Source organism: Xiphias gladius, chromosome 3 (genome assembly GCF_016859285.1).
Source record: "Xiphias gladius isolate SHS-SW01 ecotype Sanya breed wild chromosome 3, ASM1685928v1, whole genome shotgun sequence".
Taxonomy (NCBI): domain Eukaryota; kingdom Metazoa; phylum Chordata; class Actinopteri; order Istiophoriformes; family Xiphiidae; genus Xiphias; species Xiphias gladius.
Window position 1 is genome coordinate 9,290,352 of NC_053402.1, and position 19,780 is coordinate 9,310,131.

The following is a 19,780-nucleotide window of genomic DNA, read 5'->3' on the forward strand; positions in this document are numbered from 1 at the left end:
GCATGGAAGTAGAATTGGAGCCTATAGATATACAGATAGTCCATTAACAATGTCAACTTGCTGACACCTCAAGGAGTTTCTCATTAAAGTAAGATTACAGTCAAGTACATCTTTCAGCAGCTATTTGCTTACTGGATTTTCTTTACCGAAAATAAAGTACATCAAAGTGCACTAAACTTTACTCTGTAAACCAGGTACCTGCTTTCCCAGGAAGACCTGGTCGGTATGACGAGTGTTCAGATCCCATAAGACCACCAGGCCTCTGCTGTAGCCAATCAGAATCTTCCCTGTCTGCTGAGGATGTTCCTGAAGAGATTCCACTGGCCCTAAGGATTTCCCACATCTGTAGTCATCTGGCAGGCTGGAGAAAAACAAAAGAAAAAAAACCAAAGCATCACCCATTACCGCCACACGTGTAGCTTAATTGCGATCCCTCATGCTATGAATTACAACTGTCTACAGCTCAAAAAAAAAAAAAAAAAAAAAAGGAGGGCGGGGGGGAAATGGTCTGTGAAGGATCATGGATCATTGATGGCTGAGGAAATTATTCATACTGCATTCTCACACGTTCTGAAGCACTAAAGATAGACCCATAGGGAAAGCAACACTTTGTGCATCTTGTTAGAGTTCTAAACATTATGTGCAAATGACAAGATGAACACCAGAACCAGACAACATCAGCAGTCTATGAACAGCAGCACAAAACCGGTAACAGCATCAACTGGGAAGGGGTGACAGTCATTGATCATGAGTCATTGGACAACTAGAGGAAGATCAAGGAGAACATCCGTACCAAAGAAGACCATCTTTTAGCACAGACGGGTTATCATGTGACTGAAGTTCCAAATTTTGGTCAAATGATTACAACTAAGCCAAGAAAGCGCCACATAATTGTTTCCAAAGGTCAAGAATGGACTTCAGTGCTCAGGTTTGTTTAATGTTTGCTATTATCCAGGCACATTTGAATGCATGTTATGGACTGGGGCTTGGGGGAAAAACTTAACAGTTTCCAGGGCCATTTTGTTAGAGAGCAGACCCAATTCCTGACTTAATGATTAAATGTACAGTCACTTCCCAACACAGTTTCACAAAACGTAAAGGGAGATATTTCAAGGAGTGGAGGAAAGATCTGTGCATATTGATAATCTGGTTGGTAAGTAGAACATAGGACTAGAAAGCAAAGAAACTCCAAAGCCTCCTGTTCTTTTACACTAAAACAACCAAAAGAAAACTCAAAGTGTTGCAATATATGTATACCATAATCAACACAGAGCGCAGACCATCCGTACAAACTGTAATACTACAGCAGGCTGCTCTTCCAACAAAAGTGAAATCAACATCAAGATGAAGCTGAGCTGGATGGAGCTTGTGAACAAGACATTCCTCTGAGGCAGCAGAGGAATGTGGAGCAGGACACACCCTCGAGATGTCAGAGGATTCCCTCAGCGATGGACAGGGAAAATAGGAGAAGACTGAGGAGGAAAGCAAAGGAAGCCGCAGAGAGAGACAGAAAATTACATGAAACAAAAAAATAAAAGAGGGAAGGGGCAATAAAGCATCGCAGCTTTCTGGACTCTTAGGTGTAGATGAGGCAGAACCATCGCAGAAGAGATAGGTGGACTGGGTCACACACACACACACACACACACACACACACACACACACAATTCTGACTGCTTTGGTAGGGTTCACTGAGGAAGCTCCTCTCTCCGGAAGCCCAGAGGCAGAAACATTCCCAACAAAGCATTCCATTGTCTCCGTCTCTCCGTTCACAAGTATTTTTAGGGAATCCAGCATCCTGCTACAGAGTCCCAGTGATGAGCCTCTGTGCGTATGTGTTTGCGCGTGTGTTCATGTGCACATCGGAGAAACAGCTGAAACACTTCCCCAACCGGAACACCGTGTTTTGGCAGCCGGTACAAAGCCTCACTGTGTAAAACCTCCCCTCTTTTGCACACACACACATACACACACAAGCCTTATCAGGGCCCTCGTTAGGCTTCAGTTCTGCCCACTTCCCTAAATAAGGCTAGTTAATGAGGGGTTTGGCCAACCAGTCAGACGACAGTCACACAGCAGAATAAATAGAAAAACAACAGAAGCTCACAGGAATGCAGCAAGACGGTTGCAGCATGAAAAATTAAAAAGGTTTCTAGTATGTACAAAAAAATACACATTATTTTCTATTATGCAGCTTTGTGTATGTTTCAATTATAAGGACACATTGCCAGTTCATCTTTGGGGTCTGTGCTCTAAAACCACTATCCCACAGTGTTTTTCTCTAGTTCAGTTCTGCTGAACTTTCATACATGGCTGCACACAGCTGCATGAATGTTGGGGGGGGGGGGCAGAAACATTTTACAGTACTGTAGCCCTGTAGAAATATACCATTAAATGTCTTTGATTCAGTGTTGGTAGTGGTCTATTTGTGACCACAGTTTCTCTTTGTTTATGTGGTTTTCCAGTGTTTTAGCATGTTATTGGTCGAGGGGGGGGGGTACTTTTCTATTTAAAACTCAGCCAATCAGCATTATCAGGACTGTGTAGGTGCCAATTAATCAAAAGCAAACAGCTCTGCAATGATAATCACATTTTAAATCCTATATCCTGATGGGTACACACAGAATTATGTGGTATCATCTTTCTCCGACTCAGCCCCACCCACTTCAAACGCGCGTGAAGAGCAAATAAAATACACAAAGAGAGGAATTTCTCATGAGAAAGAACCAAAACTGTTGTAACTTCAGGAGAAAATTGTGTGTTCGTGTAGGACCCCATCACTGAAAATAAAAAGCAGATTGAGAACTAAGATTTTAGGTCCTTAAAAAGAAAGTCAACATTTTTGCAAGTGAGTTGTCAAGTCAAATCCAAACCTTTCTGAGCTCAACTTCACTGAGATTTACTGCACACTGTAGCTATTTTATTTTACTGCACTGTATATTTTTTCCCGAAAACATCTGCTGAAATTCTTATCTAGGATTTACCATACATATCCAGGTCAACAATGTCCCAAAACAGTCGCCTCTACATTTCAATTCTGTGCTAGTTTCAACAATGAGTGCAACAATCCAACCAAATGCACCATTATCTGTATCTGATTCAGTGCTCCTCACTCACACCACATCCATAAAACTTGTATTATTCAGTGCTACCTGACAACTGGCACTGAGAATATTTTACAGTATGTGATGTCTCTTGCTCCCTTTCCTCTTCTCTAATAACAGCGTACGGGAGATCTGACTGTTCTCATGGTCCTTGAACCACATGACCCTGACCTGCCTGCTGCTGCTAGGGTCAACAGGGATATTTGTCTCTGGGTGCCTGTGTGTATCCGACCTGCTCAGCTAGAGCTGTGTGTGGAGGAAGGGAAGACATACTGTGACAGGGATGGACAGGAGAGTAGGCATACAGAAAATGAGAGTCAAGAGAGTTTTAGGCAGAGAGAGAGAAAAACTACATAGGATTAACATGGGAAGCACTTTACAACGACTGTTATAATGTGACAATATAAACATTATGAAAGAATATTACTCTTACGGATTTCAGTGTAGACTGTTGAAAGTGTAGTGTCTCAAGGTCTAAATAATGTTTCAGAGGGTTTTCTTGTCCTACCCTGAATAACTCTCTGGGATAACCACTGATTACTTGTAATTTATTCCCATGTAACATCAGTGTAACAAACTCATACACCAGAAATATCAATGCAAAAGTAGCAGCATCAAACTTAAAAGATCTAATCCCACTTTTTATCTGATTTAACATATGCGTCGTTTATTGACGTTTGCTGTCTGTGAAGTCATTGATGCGACAGTCTCACCTCTGCGTGACCTGATCCTGGAGCAGCGTCTGGTTGTCTTTCAGTGAGAGGTGGGGCAACTGCAGGAAGTACACGCCCCCTCCCTCTGTTCCAATACAGAGCAGGTCACATGACCTTAGCAAGACCAAGACAGTCACCCGAGTGGCACTGGGAAGAAGAGGAGGAGGAAGTGGATGAGTGAAGCTGTGGTCACATCTGATTTCGCTCCTCATACATGTTAATGATGATAACTTGGGCGTGCATAATCCAAAGACTCGCCAATGTGCAGCCAGATAGAGAGAAGGGGGTGGGATTGACTTCTCAAATTCCTAAATTCCTTTAAAAGGCAAAAAATAATAACAAAATCTAAAGCAGAATAAACAGGCTCTCGTATACCTGCAGCTCTCAATGCCAGGTCTTCCTGGGAGGCTGTAGTTGCCCACTTCTTGGAGAGAGACCACACCCTCTTTCTTAACCCCTCCAACCTCTCTTGGGGGCCCTGCCACCAGCTCCCATAGGTGAATGGTGTTGTCATCCAGCAGTGAAAGCAGACGGCCCTATGACAGAGCAAGTCAGACATTAACATCACACATCAGTTTGACCAGCATTATCCTGATTTTTACTCACATTGCACAGGGATTTTCTTTTTTTTATCATCACTTACAAAACACTGGCTCTGAGCTCACCTGTCCAGGCAGGAAGTGGATCTGTGTAACTGCAGTTGTGTCCTTGTGTAGTCCTGTGAACTCCACACCAGGGGCCCCGTAACTGCGAGGATGCCCGTCAAGGAAATACACAGCATAGCATACGTTTACACTTTACAGTGACAAGACTAACACTGAGAAGAGTTATCCACCACCATTAGGGAATTGAGTCCAGTCAATAGAATGCATCTTATGATATATGATATTAATTTGATGGGTCGAACCACTTTAATGCTGAAAAAGTGCAGTTGTCTCACTAGTACAGAGAACAATATTTTTAAATACACTATAACAATACATGCACTAGCAAGGTTGCAGATATGAAGAAACATTGACACAGATGGGTTACCTAGAGCTGGGCCGTGTATGCATGACTAAATATTATATTATTTTTGATTCAATCACACCACCAGGAACAAACAACATTTAAGATTTATCAAAACATGTATTAGAATCAAAATCCCACAATACTGACAATTCTTTATAGCAATAATTATATCTGCCAGCTCCACTGTTTGCACTTACGTGCTTGATAAAATCCAACAGACACACAGCATCAGACCAGTTTGACCACTCCTCCTGAAATATCGTTCTCTCTCTCCCCCTGCCCAATCCCTGTCCTTGTAACTCTCATAGCTGCAGCACTATGTGTCAAGCATGTCACCAACACTGCCACGGTAAGCAGTTAAGACTCCCATCATGGTTTAAAAATATGCATTTCTGGTGGGGTAAGAGATTTTGGTCAAAAGTGCCAACCAAATGGCACATTTTATTTATGGCTGTGTGGAAGGTCATGGGCTACACAGGGACCAGTCACAGAACGAACAATCATACACCTACCATATTCTTTTGTCTCCTCCAGACAGGCATATGCTGTATAGCACAATTTTTACATAGTTCTGACACACACTGGTGACTGCTCAGCATCATTATCATATTAACACAAAAAAAAAAAAAAAAAAAAAAAAAAAAAAAAAAAAAAGGCACAACACACACACACACACACACACGCACGCACGCAGAAGAATACTTAAAGCATCAATCCATTCTTCAAAACACTCTCTTTAAAAGTAGAGTTAAAATGTGTGACTGGGAGGCCAGAGTTCAAGTCTTTGAACACAGTTCAAACTGGTAATTCTGAGCTGTAAACCAGAACAAACATACTGGTTAGCAGTAATAGTAGGGGAGAAATCAGAAACACTATAACAAAGCTCATAGCAATTACCATAGCCAGATGACGCAGATGCTCAAAACCACCGCTCTGTATGTGTGACTGTGTATAATCAACACCAATCTTCACAGAGCCCTTCCTTTGTTAGCCCAGTAAATGAAGCCGAACTGATAAAATAAAGACTACTCTTAACAGTGACGCCATGTACACAACTGTGAATTAGCACACACCCGCTAGCAGCTACACACACACACACACACACACACACACACACACACACACACACACATGTGAGCAATACAGACACACTTGAGCACACTGCTTACATAAGCCTGTAGGAATGTGAGTTAAAAATGCAGAAAAATAAGTCTGAGAAATCTGAGAGTTCTCATGTTTGTATACGACTGTGTAAAAAGCTTTTTATTCTCTATTCCTACCACCACTGTCTTGTGGAAGAACGGCACCACTGTCTTCATTAATCTCAGTTTTATCTAAGAAAAAAAATAATTATAACTAGATAAATGTCCTCTTTTCACTTCTTTTAATGTTTTTATTCTATCAGCACTGGTCTTTTTCTTTCGTATTTTCAGCATGCACAGGGAACTATTTCTCCAAATCCAGACCTTCCTCTTTTTTTCCTCCACTTGTCCCTCCGCTCTGTATGATACCCAGAAAATCATGTGGGAAGTCAGCGATATACCTTCAGCTACATTCCCCACTTTCAATTTAACCTTTTTGCTCAACTTAAATCCCTCTTTGCTCATTCCCTCCCTGTCCTGATCCCCTAGAGGCCTAGCTGAGTGTTATACCAGCATTCCTTCAGTGTTGTCACTTCCTGTCCCTGGGTTTTATTCACTGGAATAACACATGCCCCAGACAGCTGGAGGTGGAGGTGTGAGAGAAACATTCATTCATGGGTCATGAACCAATTCAAGTCCAGATAATGGAACCAGGACAGATAAGTTAGAGACAAAAAAAAAAAAACAGCTACAGAAATATATCCACTATTCTACTCCCTGAAAGGAATAGTTTGACATTTTGGGGAAATATGCTTTGTTTTCTTGCCGAGAGTTAGATGAGAAGATTGATACCACTCTCACATTAATATGCTAACTATGTAGCTATGGCCAATAGCCGGTTAACTCGCTAATTAACATGTTATATTTTGTTTGGTTAGTCCTTACAAATACCAAGTTTAAAAACGTCAATTTGCAGTTTTACAGGGGGCTATGCTATGTGCTGGTGGGCATATTTTGTTATCCTTTGGACAGAGATAGGCAAGCTTTTTACAGTTTTTATGCAAAGCCAAGCTAAATGGCTGCTAGCTGCCACCTTGTGCAGTATTTACTTGACAGTAATGAGTGTGGTATCAATCTTCTCATCTTACGCTCAGCAAGAAAATAAATAAGCATATTTCCAAGCAGAGCTGTGAAATATCACGATATATATCGTGAGGATAGAAAAACATCTATTGCTTCATATTATGCTCTATCGTTTATTTCGTTGTGTCGTAAATCACACTCTTTACAGAAATATTTTTCATCATTTGGATGAGGCTTTGCGTTCTTCCACACGGCACAGATGCAGGCATGGGAACACAAACAAACATGCAGGAGAGTGAACATGACACAGAACGGGGTAATTCTGAACAGGAGAAGGACTCCGACCAGCCAAGACAAAACAAGGAGCTTGTACCTAAAAGAGGGGGGTAGGTCTACTGTTAAAGACTATTGTATTTTTGGTTCTGATATTTTTGGCCATATTCATATTTTAAGTCTATATGTATTTTGTTTGCATTCTAGTCTAAAAGTGTTTTCTATTTACCTTTTTGTATTTTATACATTAATATTTTAGATTTTGCTACATGCTTAATTGAAGGTTTGCACAAAAGTTCTAAATAAAAAGGAGAAAAATAAACAAATATGAGTAAGTACCTTTTATTTGTCGAGCATATAATTCAAAATGTATTAAGAAATAGGCTTTTCCATGTGGTCATTTTATGTAACCTGTTTATTCATTAAATATAGAGAAAATGTGCTGTATCGTGATATGTATCATTATCTCGATACGAAATTACCTATAGTTTATCGGGATATGAGATTCTGGTCATTTCGCACAGCCCTACTTCTAGGGCAGAGTGAACCTGCAACTACAAAATGTGTCAAACAGCTGTGTTACAACACGATTAGATGAGCAAAGTGATGTCAACGAACTGAGGAGAAATATCTGTATGCTAGAAAGATGACAGAAACCAAAGAAAAGAGTCAGAAAAACATAAAGCAGTTGTACTGCCTTGCTCCAAAGACAGAAGTGAGAAAACTGACAGGAAAGTAAGTGAACAGAGAAAATCAGAGTTCTACAACTGAGTGAAAAAGATCAGAGGGACTGGAAGCAAATGGACGGCTGTGGTTTGTGCCTCTATCTCAGCTATGTAATGATGACCACAGCTCATTCATCACAAGGCTATACAGCAGGTCACCTAAATGTGACCAGGCTGTGAAAAAAAAGAGTGCTAAGAAAGCTGTCAGTGCGTGGAGAAAAAAATAAGTACACTAATGACTACTTAAGACTGTCAAAGGCTTGACACTTGGCTGGTGTGCCCCTCTGAAAGGGGGGGGGGAATGAGAGATGGTAGGCCATTTCAGGACGTTGTCATTCCACAGAACCCCAAATAAATATGTCTGACAGTCAAAGCAGAGGTTTTTATTATAAATTAAGAGGGAAGACATTAAATGTGTGTGACGAAGACAAGTAAAAAACCTGACAGCTCAAATGTGGCACAAGGCTCACAGATTACACATACACATTTCCTGGTTCTGGTGATGTCAGAGGACAGCTGGTAGAGGGATTCCCGCTGATGATGTCATCAATTCCTCACTAAGGAAGGCTGTGTGTGTGTGTGTGTGTGTGTGTGTGTGTGTGTGTGTGTGTGTGTGTCTCCTCTGAATTAAGCTCCCTCCCCCAAGGGATCTGCTCATTGGCCAAAGTTACAGGTCCTCTATTGTTTGTGGGCAGATAACAAATGTGTCACCCTTCCTCTCTCTTCATCTGCAACTACCTTGCCAGACAGGTAATTTAAATACAGATACATAAACTTGCTGGTATATTTTGTATAAATGAGTAAAGGTCACATGAACACATATGTAGCCACAGATCAATCTGCTTCCAGTCTACAGTGATTTAACCATGAGATTTTAACCCATGACTGGGGATGGGCATTTAAAGGAATTTTTAGCGCATTAATGTTTTTTCAACACAATGACGAAAATGGCCGGATGGTAGGTAATAGTTTTGTGCACTTTAGCAACCACAAACATATTTTAAAAAACTAAAAACAAGCCTAAAATTCTACAGCCATACTAGCAGCTCTGTCAGTCAGTACTTAGTCACAGCAGGGCTTAAAACTAACATGCTCACAACAACGCTAACAGGCTGATGTTACGCAGGGAAGATGTTCATCATCTTAGTTTAGTGTGTGAACATAGTAACATTTGCCAGTTTGCACCCAATTCAAAGTACATTCTATTTCACTAAAAATCAGAACCAAAAAACAATCTCATGTTGGCACTAGAGGAAAAGTCAGGGGATCACCAAAGTCATTAGGATTCATTCTAGCGTAACGGAAAATTCAGTAACACTCCTCTCCATTTTAACTGAGTGACGGCCAGTTCCCTTTCTTTTTATTCTGATTACACTTCTGATATATCAAGGACTGATGAATCTGCCATTTCAAAACATGCCATAAAAAATATGCTTTAATTCAAGACATGTGGCTTACAAAAAAAAACCAAAACAGAAATGACAGATGAAAGAACTCTCTGGATGCCCCGCTACGAACATTAGAGGCTAAAGGCAGGAAGGTCAGTACTCTAGCTAGAAGATAGAATCACTGACTCAAAGCAGTTATTCAAAGGCCTCCTCAATCCAATTTTGAAATGAAAATTGAGAGCATTAAAATGAAGTGAGACAATAAGTACACACTCAAAGTTGCTGATATATATAAAGTTTTGAAATAAATGTTCAGGATGTTCCTTAAAAAGTAACAAAAAGTTCAGAAAAAAAAAAAAAGAATTCAGCATAGGAAACTTAAATCTTTGAGCAACCTGCTGAATGACACACTGGTATAACTGCTGAGCTGTGCAAGGAAACCATTCATCAACCTGCATGTTCTGAGTGTATAACACAAAGACTTGCTACACTGCTCACCAGAGAACCCCGAAAGGTACACAATGGAGGCCTACAGTAACTCATAATCACACACATACACACAAAACACACACACAGTGCAATTGCCCGGCGATGCAGAGAGAGAGCGTTAGCAAGGATAAAGCGATTTCACGGTCTGAATACAGACAAACAGAAGGTATTGTCCTCCATGCGGACACACAGACAACAGCCAGCATGCCCTCTAACACACACACACACACACACGCACGCACGCACGCACACACACACACACGCACGCGCGAAAGTGATAGAAGATAGGGATGGACTGGAATGAAGGATGGATCGCTAAACCCATGGATAAATGTACAAGTTGTGCTCACACAGAAAGAGAATAAGACAATCTATTCCAGACAAAAGGTCAAAAAAGTTCATAAAGGAGTTTATGTTCTAAACTTCTGAGGAATTATCTGCTAGCATTTTCTCCAACTCCCTTTCCTCCCTACACACATAGCAACACACACACAGACAATTACAAACTCTTCAGATGTCTGGCAAAAGGCAGCCTACAACAAGACAAGCCAAACAACTCCACCCACACACTAGAGAAACAATCCCGTCTCATTTGCATCCTCTCCCTCAACTAGTACTTCTCCACCTCCCTCACCCCCCTTTCTGTCCCACTAACTCAGTGCATGCTCTCCCTGACACTGCAGCACTCAGACCTGACCACACACACACACACACACACACACACACACACACACACACACACACACACACACACACACACACACACACACACACACACACACACACACACACACCATTGGAACCATTGAAGAGAGCTTGTTCAACCATAACGTCACACACTGATGACCCCTCTTGCACTACTCTTCTGGGAAAAATATCACTACCTGTGCTGCCTCTATGTACAGTATTCTTGCTATTATGAATAATGTCAATAACAGAAAAAGTAAGGTAAAAAGGAACAGAAGGAATAACATTAAATATTTCAGAAGGTTGTTGTGGTTCCAGGATGACAATGTCAGTCAGTCTTCCACTTCGGTACAGATTGAAATATATCTGGATGGATTATGAAATTGTGTACATGCATTCATGGTGTCAAGAGGATGAATCCCACTCACTGACAAAAGTCAGGGTGATCCCTTGACTTTTCCTCAAGCACCAAAATGAGTTTGACATGTGGGGTTTTGAGTGATATGTCTCAGCATCTACTGGATGAATTGCCATGAAATTTGGTACAGATACTCACGTCTCCCTCGGGATGAACTGTGATAACACTGGTGATCCCTTCACAGGTCAAAATTCGATTTGTACAGCACTTTTATAACCAAATATCTGCAAAACTAATGTCATTCCCATCAGTCTCAGCTGTAATTTGTGTTTAGTGCTAATTAGATATTGTTAGCATGTTAAAACACTGGCAAACATGTTGAACATTGCATTTTGGGATGTTAGCATAAAGGGGTTTTTTTACTCCATTGTGGAATTTTTGAGGGTGTAATAGATATTTAACTTTACAATTTGGACACTCAAATAAAATGCCACAAAGTAAATGCATTATACAGTAAATGAGTTATTTCAGACACACTCATTGTGAGCATGTTGACATTAACATTTAGCTCAAGGCACGGGTGTGAATTAATACAGCCTCACCGAGCCACCAGCTCCATTTAAAGGGATCAATATCAACAAAAGGGATTGATGTTAGTAGATCCTAACAAGATAAATTTTTTACTTGAGTCAAAGTCACTGTCAAATAAATTAATTTTATTTAAACAATATTGTTAGTCGTAAGTTTAAGTAAACTCAATCCTTTATCAAGGTGTAACATTACATTAATAGGCCTATTATTAACAGTGCCAATGAAGTTGTACTAGGGAGGTAATTGTGGTAGTATCAAGTACCAATTTAGCACTACCATTACTCTGCAATTTTCTTCTCCACTTTCCCTCGTTTAATTCAGTGACCCATTTCAAACCTTCAGGGACTGATTGTTTTTACACAACTCTGACCCACCAGTTCAGATAGATGTTGTCTTTTAGGTTCCTTAACTCTCGCATTCAACAACCTATCCACTCTGTCCAACTCGGTGAGAGGCCCCACCCTTTATCCCGACAGACAGACAGACCCCCCCAACTTGTGGCCAACTGGGCAAGCGAGTGTGTGTGTCCATTTATCTGTAAGTGTGTATAGGTGTGGGGGTGAGGCTGAGGAGGAGGCCAACACGTACCAAAGAGAGGGAAAGAGGAGGGTGAAGAGGGTGTGTAAGACATAGAGGACGGGGGGGTTTAAAGGCCCTGCCATTCTTCAGGAATATCAATGAGGAACAAACTATAGCAAACGGGACAGAGTGACAGACAAAATGAGAAAAACAAAAGACACAAAAAAAGATGGGGACAGGAGAGGAACAAAACAAAAACATGATAGGAGGAGTGAGAAAAAGAGTAAGAGAGCGAAGGACCAAAAATAGTTTATAGTGCAGTGACAGACAAAATACTTTATATGGCAAAATAAGTGGAGAGGAGGTAGTGTGTGGGAGAGGAGAAATACAGAGGAAGAAGTGAAGGCTTGCAGGAATGGTAAAAGCTGAATCCCAATGATTTGCTCGTAAACATACCATTACATACTGACTTACAGATTTATTCAACACAATCAGAAATAAAAAAACAATGTAGGTTTTATAACGTGACATTTTGTAGTAGTCCACAAATTAGCCTGTAACACAAACCACAGTCTGTGCAGCTAAGCATGAAAACAAATTTGACAAATGAAAAGCTGGAAATTATTGGGGCAATGGCAGGAAAAGCTGGAGATGCAATACAACTAAAAAGGGAAATGAGTGGTACCAACGGGCACATGGGGAAATTACTGTTTTCACCACAAACTATAAAAATTTTGTTGACTTTGTGGATGGATAAACAATTCAAGATTCCTTCACGTTAAGCCAAAGCAGCTGTCACAGTCAACTTGGGTCAAGGTTCAAGAAACTAGGGAAACAAAAAGATCAATTTTAACTAAGTCGCCGTTCAAGTCCGTATTTTTCGGTACTGTTGGAGTGCAGAACAGCATGATTCACATCGTGACAGTAAAAATTTCCCTTGAGTTTCAGGGAAGTCCAAAATCAAATGGCAACCCGATGACATCAGCAAACACTGCTAGACCACAGTAACTACAAAACTGGTCAACTGCTGGTAAAATCTGAAGAAATGCAAATAAGAGGAAAACAAAGCCTCTGATGTTACAGGCAAACACATTCCCACATTTGCAACTAGTTGAGAAATAAGATCCAATGAATCAATACAACACAGGGTGATCACACAGTGTGGTGTGTGTGACCAACAGGATGTCAGACAGACAGAGGGAGAGCTGACGGCTGGGGCACACCCACAAACACACATCAAAGCTCTACAGTGTGTGTATGTGTGTAAATATTAACTCGTTCTTCTGGCTGTTGGATCGCAAATACTGAAGCTTCATGGTCACAAAATCAGTGTGATTATGCACGTACTGTCCTTTATCTGTACTTGTCCAGATAAAACTTTAGCCCAGTTGCATACAGTTTTAGCCAAAAGATAGATGTGTATGTGTGTGTGTGTGTGTGTGTGTCTGTGTCTAACATGTAGTGTAGGCACTATTTTTTGACCTTTTTACCAATAACTGACACGTTTCTACCCACAAACTCTGGTGTCTGGTGTGTTGAGCTGGAGACTTTTAAAACCCTCTAGTCTGCAAGCACTTCTCATCCCAGGCAACTGCACTGGTTGTCTTGGAAACCAATTCAAAAGCTCCCTTTATTAAGACTAGACTAAGCAACAAAGCTCTTACTCACCCAATCTGCGCACGCGCGCACGCACGCACAAAGAGGGAGGGTTAACCCAGGGCAACGCAACATGCATTCCATGACAGGAGACAGACTCCTCAAGATCACCCCACCACCCCCACACATGATCTCTGTCGACATACACACATACACAAAAAAACTCCACACCGCATTGTCTTCTTCCTTCTGCTGAGCTCCAGTCTGTGGTCAAAGCAGAAACTCTCAAGACGTAATATGACTCTGCCTTTATAAACACACAGAGAGCGAGAGAAGGAGAAAAGGAAAGAACAAGTGAGAAACTCGAGCGAGAGGCTGAAAGAGAGCACATGTGAACAAGAGGAGAGGAGGAGAAATCGTGCCAGCACCGAAAACAGAAGTTCACACAAAAAAAAAAAATTCAAATTTTGCAAGTTTCCACTCCTCCTTTGTAATTGAGTCAATAAACTACATCTACTCTGTCAAGCTTTCTGCTCCTACCTCTCAACACATAGACCGAACAGCACTGCTCAGGCGTCAGTGTGTGAGAGCCGAACCACACATCTGGCACTACAGGCTGGATGTGTGTGTGTGTGTGTGTGTGTGTGTGTGTGTGTGTGTGTGAGAGAGAGAGAGAGAATTACAGTACGAGCAGATCCTCTAGGTCAAACCCAAGTCAGTCAGTCTCTGAGATTATCAGGGAATGTGGATACACACAAACAGAAACAAAAAACAAAAACATAATTGTTCAAAATGAAGGCTGTCACTACAACTTAACTCGAGTTTCAGAACAAAACTCATGCTGAAGTCTATTATTGTCGATCCCCCACTGATGCCCTGACATTAGAGCTGAAACTACTTACTTGATTATAGATCAACGATCGATTAATCATTTCAGTCAAGTATCAGGGATTTTTCCAGCAAAAAAAAACGCAAACATTTTCTGGTTCCAGCTTCTCAGATGTGAGGATTTGCTGCTTGTCTTCTCTGACTGTAAACTGAGTATGTTTGGCTTTTTTGACAGTTGGTTGGACAAAACTAGCAATTTGAAGACATACCCTTCAGCAGATTAGTAGATAATAAAAATAATCGTCAGTCGCTGCCCTACCTGACATCCACCATTTTTAAATAACAAAATAAGAGAGCGTCTTTAACGTTTAAAAAAATAATAATTTAATTTAAAAATCACTATCTAGTTTCCATTACTTAAAAATGGTTTCCGCTACAAATCAGCTTGCTGTGATGCAAGTAAAACTGCTTAAACGTGATCTAATGCAGTTGTTCCCCATGTAAACAAAACAAAGTCTAGTTGCAACCAGGTTCCAAGAGTTACAAGCAATTCAAAAGATTATTATTTTTCCTTTTCAAAATGTTGCGACTAAGAAATATTTTCATTATCAAATAATCTGCCAACTATTTGGCCGCTTCATTATCCTAGGGCACAGGTGACATCATCAAATGTCTTGTCTTGAGAACCTGGAACCATCAGATGTTTTGTATTTTTGCTTAAAAAAAAAAAAAAAAATTAGTTTTTCATTGTCTTTCAATTGACTTCTCAATTAATCTTAGTTGTAGTTTCATCTAAATGATTTTAGAGGTCTATAGAGATGAAATAAATCCAGCATTTTACAAGGAAATGAAAAAAAAAAAAGTTTTGTGGTTGAGACCAACTGATTTAATGCAATCAACGTGTGAAACAAGATTCTGCATTCAGTTATATGCCCGCAAAATGACTTGTTTATAAACTTTCCAGATATTCTCTGTGGGTATATACATGCTGATTTTCCAAAATTCCAACAGCAGCTGAGACCTTGATAGAAAGTATGATGACTAGGTTTCAGTATCAGTTATTTTGTTAGAGTAGGTATACCATGTAGTCTAACTATTTTACCCCCCCCCCCCTTTCACACTCCCTTGTCTTCACTGCCTCTGTTTAACGCCATCTCTCCCCTCCTCCATTTCTCTGTCCATCCATCTGTCTCTGGGGTGCAAGTGCCTGGTACCACCAGTCTCTCTCTCTGTCTCTCTGTCTCTCTGTCTCTGAATCTCAGAGAGTTGATTCTCCAGTCTGACGCATCTGCACATACATAGCCTCCCTTCACACACTGATAAATGCATACATACTGGCTAAATAACCACACACGGGTTTGTATGAACTGTATGTTGATCCAAACAATGGCAGGTCCGTGTTGATAAATCCTGTTAAATGCTCTCAACTGCAGCTCATAAACTGACAGATAAAACATGCAAGACAAACATGAAACATGTAAGGCGAACATGCAAAACCAACATACTTAACATACTGTATGCTTTAAAATATACATGCCTTTACATTTTCTAAGGATGACGATGGTCTGAGGAAGCCCAAAACCGGGCAAACCTACCTACAACACGACGTCAACAGGGTGATGTTAGCCTGCTACTAACTACAGAACCATCATTGTAATCGTGACAGAGTTGGCAGCCGTAAAGAGATCAGCAAGATCAACAAGATGTCACAGAGTTGTGTCATGTGGACAGTGCATGAGCCTCCGAGTTGCTGGAATGTTTTACACAACTGACACACTGAGCCAAATTATGGCTTTGTCGCAATGCCTATTGTGAGCCAAACCAATACTTGTAGCCATAACAGCTTTACTCAATATTCCAAATCATCCTGTGTTCCTGTGTTGCGCAAACAGACAGAGCCTTGCATCGTCACTGCCGGGGTTGGGGGTTAGATTCTCACCGACCGCAAACTAAAAAAATGCCTTTATGGTTTTTCTGGGCCTCCAAAGATAAAATCCTCTGCCAAACAGCGTATGTAATGATGATGTTTTGTTTTGGGGTTTTGGTTTCATTTTCCTAGTTTTAGCCAGAAGTTCAATCGGCTATGATAACATTATACTCACCACGTTAATTGCAGTGATCTGGAGTTGTGGTGACAGGATTACAACTGGGTACAGCAGGGCAGGAACAAAAACAGTCAAATGATCACGCAAGTTGTAAACTAACCCCCATTTTGACCATATTATCCAAACCACTCAACCAGAAATTACACTGAAAGTGAGTGCACCTGAAATGCCCACTGCATAGAGAATCTGTGTGCTGACACTACTTTGGTAAGTACTGTAAGTCACACTGCAAAATGTAATTAGTATTTAGAAAGGGTGGTTTGGGTAATAATTCATGTTTGCCTCAAATTTCTCTTATTAAAATTTATGGTTTGTTTACAACGTGCCTGGTCATTTGTGCCGCTTGCTGTACTATACTCCTTTCTAGAAATATCACCATATTCCTAGATACCAGACATTTAGTTAAATTAGGAAAATGTGATCATAACCCATTGGAATAATGGGCACAACTATGAAATATAACCCAGAACAATTAATAACCTGTTCTTGAATACTGTTAGTTTAGTAGGGATTGACAGATTAGTCCTCTTCAATTCAGTGGTGCAGACAGTGCAACTTCCCACAGAGACAGACAGCACACACAGCAACACACTGGTCTCCTGAACTGATGTTATATAAACAGCTCTTCTGCAGATACAGCTGAACAGTTTTCCCTCAACATTCATGAAGCGCTTTGAGCAAGAAAACTAACAAATACTGTACGTTAATGGCAAATACAGAACCCAACTTATAGCTCAATTTCCCTTAAAAAGAACAAGAGTATGGAACCTTTGTGTAGACATGGTGTTATTTGAATCACAATGACAGCAGTGGTTCTCATCCTTCAACATGAACAAGAGAAAAAATCTGACACTAAAGAACATGAAATCAAAAGAGCAAGACAGATGCGTAAAACATTGACAAACCTACAGCGGAAGACAGCACCGTAGCTGCACTGCAAAGCTGATGTAGAGATAAACAGAGCAGCACTTCAAAAGATGCAAACTGACAACACCGGAAGAGGAACTGTTTCTGTACTCTACCAGCCACCGTTTAGAGGGTTTCTTACATAGTTTCTGCCCTGCAAGTCTTAGTGGGCTGGATTTTGGGATACACAGTACAGTCATATGTCACAGGCTGTTACAGCAGTTGTCAGTTTTACTTATATGGGATTAATACTATTTAGTTACTCGTCAATTGCGATAGCAGAAAAACCTGGATTGGTCATTCCCAGCCTTACTGTGACTGATGGCCTCCAAAAACAACTTAAATCTATTAGATGCATGAGCTCACTGATGATAAAAGGATACACTTTGATGGCTCCTGACTTGGTACCGATGGCCATAAGTTGCAGCTTGGGGTCAAAGGCCAAAGCACTGGGCTGATGGGGAAACCCATGCTCCACAGTCTATAGGAGAAAGAAAGGCAGAGAGAAAGAGTGGGAAAGACAAACAGATGACAGAGATTAACAGATGACACAAGAAAGCACTCACATTTTCCCTAAAATTCACCCTTCTATGTCTGTGTGTGCGTGCTTATGCCTGTCAGACTGTATAGTCAGTGATGCATCTAAAAGGGAGGCCTCCCTTAATAAAGTTGGAGGAAAGTTCTTAAAAAGCACCGATGGCAGCAGCATTGCTTTACTCAACCGCTCTGTAGGCCTTGTTAAATGAGATTAACATAAATTCACAGCTTTTCCTTCTGCCCATGTGAGGTGAAGGCGAGACAGCTGGGAAAGCTTTTAGATCTACAGAGAAGCAACAGACAGAAACCATGTAGAAAGATGCCTAAACCTTTTTAAAAGAGGTCGAGTGGCTTTCAAACTTTTGTGGCCAAGGGCCACTGACCGGGTTCTGTGACAAACAAATCTGGAAATAAGCCTGGCACTCAGATATGAGGTAAAAGATTAACCTCTACTTTTTCTTTTGTTAAAGTACCAGTCTTATTACACACACACACACACACACACACACACACACACACACACACACACACACACACACACACACACACACACAGTCACATCAAAGTAAAACTCCTGTTGAGAGACCACCTCTGTGACAGTTGTGGCAGCTGGTGCCAAACCCTAAAAAAGGGTATGTGTGTCCGTGTGTGTGTCCGTGTGTGTTGTCACCGTGCAACAAATAATTCATGGACTTCATTAGACATTGTACATCATTTTGCCAACCTGAAAACACTCTGTTACAGTGGTAAAGTAAATACCGCTAACACTCTACTGTTGTCAAAACCATCTACGCTGACATTGTTTAAATATATCTTCATGTATAGCCACAAAGATCAGTCGTTAAATCATTTAATTGATTAGCTGATCAAAAGAAAATTAAATCCGCAACTATTTAAATGATCAATTAATGGTTTCACTCATTTTTCCATGCAAAAATGCCCAAAATTTGCTTGTTCCAGCTTCTCAAATGTGAGATGCTGCCCTTCTTTGTCATATATGACGGTAAATATCTTTGGGTTTTGGAGTGTTGGTCTGACAATACACACAACCTGAAGATGTCCCTTTTACAATGGACGTAATTTTGCACTTTGACACATTACAGACCAAACGATTGAGAAAATAACTGGCACCTTAAATCGATAACCAAAGTAATCATTAGTTGCTGCCCTGCCCTCAACTCTATGATTTATACCCATTTAGAGAAGAGCCTGTCTGACTGATTTTACTAACCCCTTCTGTTTCTGCTGTTTCTCATCCCCTTTGCTTTCAGGACATCCGTGAAGCAGCTAACCTCTCTACTTTCTATAAAATCAAGAACATACCAAACAAAAATATGTATCTAGGCTGCACAATTAATCTTATAATAAGCCGATTCAAAACATGGTTCAAAACAACATAGGTTTGATGGATCTCAATGGTACTGTCAACCATCACAAGTGTGACAAACCATGAGATCGACAGCCTGTCAGTGACCTTTTACAATACTCTTCCTCAGAGATGATTTTATGATTAAAAAAAAATTCAAAAAAACACTAGCTTTATTAATTGCCATAATTAGATAAGATTAGAGCTGCAACAATTAGTCAACTAATTCAAGTCAATTGACAGAAAAATTAATCAGCAATTATTTTGATAATTGATTAAGAGTTTCAGTCCTTTTTCAAGCACAAATTCCAAATATTTGAAGATTAAGGATTCTCCAAATTTGATGCTTTTCTTTTGCATAACTGATTGTAAACCGAATTTTTTCAGGTTTTGGACTGTTGGTCAAATACAACTAGCAA

General features: G+C 40.5%; 1 protein-coding gene across 1 annotated transcript in view; it reads right to left on the reverse strand.

Annotated features, from left to right (window-relative positions):
- Positions 1–19,780, reverse strand: part of llgl1 (LLGL scribble cell polarity complex component 1) — a 38,951-nt gene that overhangs the window by 17,235 nt on the left and 1,936 nt on the right. Inside the window, exons 2-6 of the mRNA XM_040118425.1 lie at positions 17,842–17,939; positions 4,483–4,564; positions 4,193–4,353; positions 3,818–3,964; positions 199–361 (exon numbers count right to left, since the gene is read on the reverse strand). Of these exons, the coding sequence (XP_039974359.1) occupies positions 199–361; positions 3,818–3,964; positions 4,193–4,353; positions 4,483–4,564; positions 17,842–17,939 (651 nt within the window). The remainder of the gene's footprint in view (positions 1–198; positions 362–3,817; positions 3,965–4,192; positions 4,354–4,482; positions 4,565–17,841; positions 17,940–19,780) is intronic.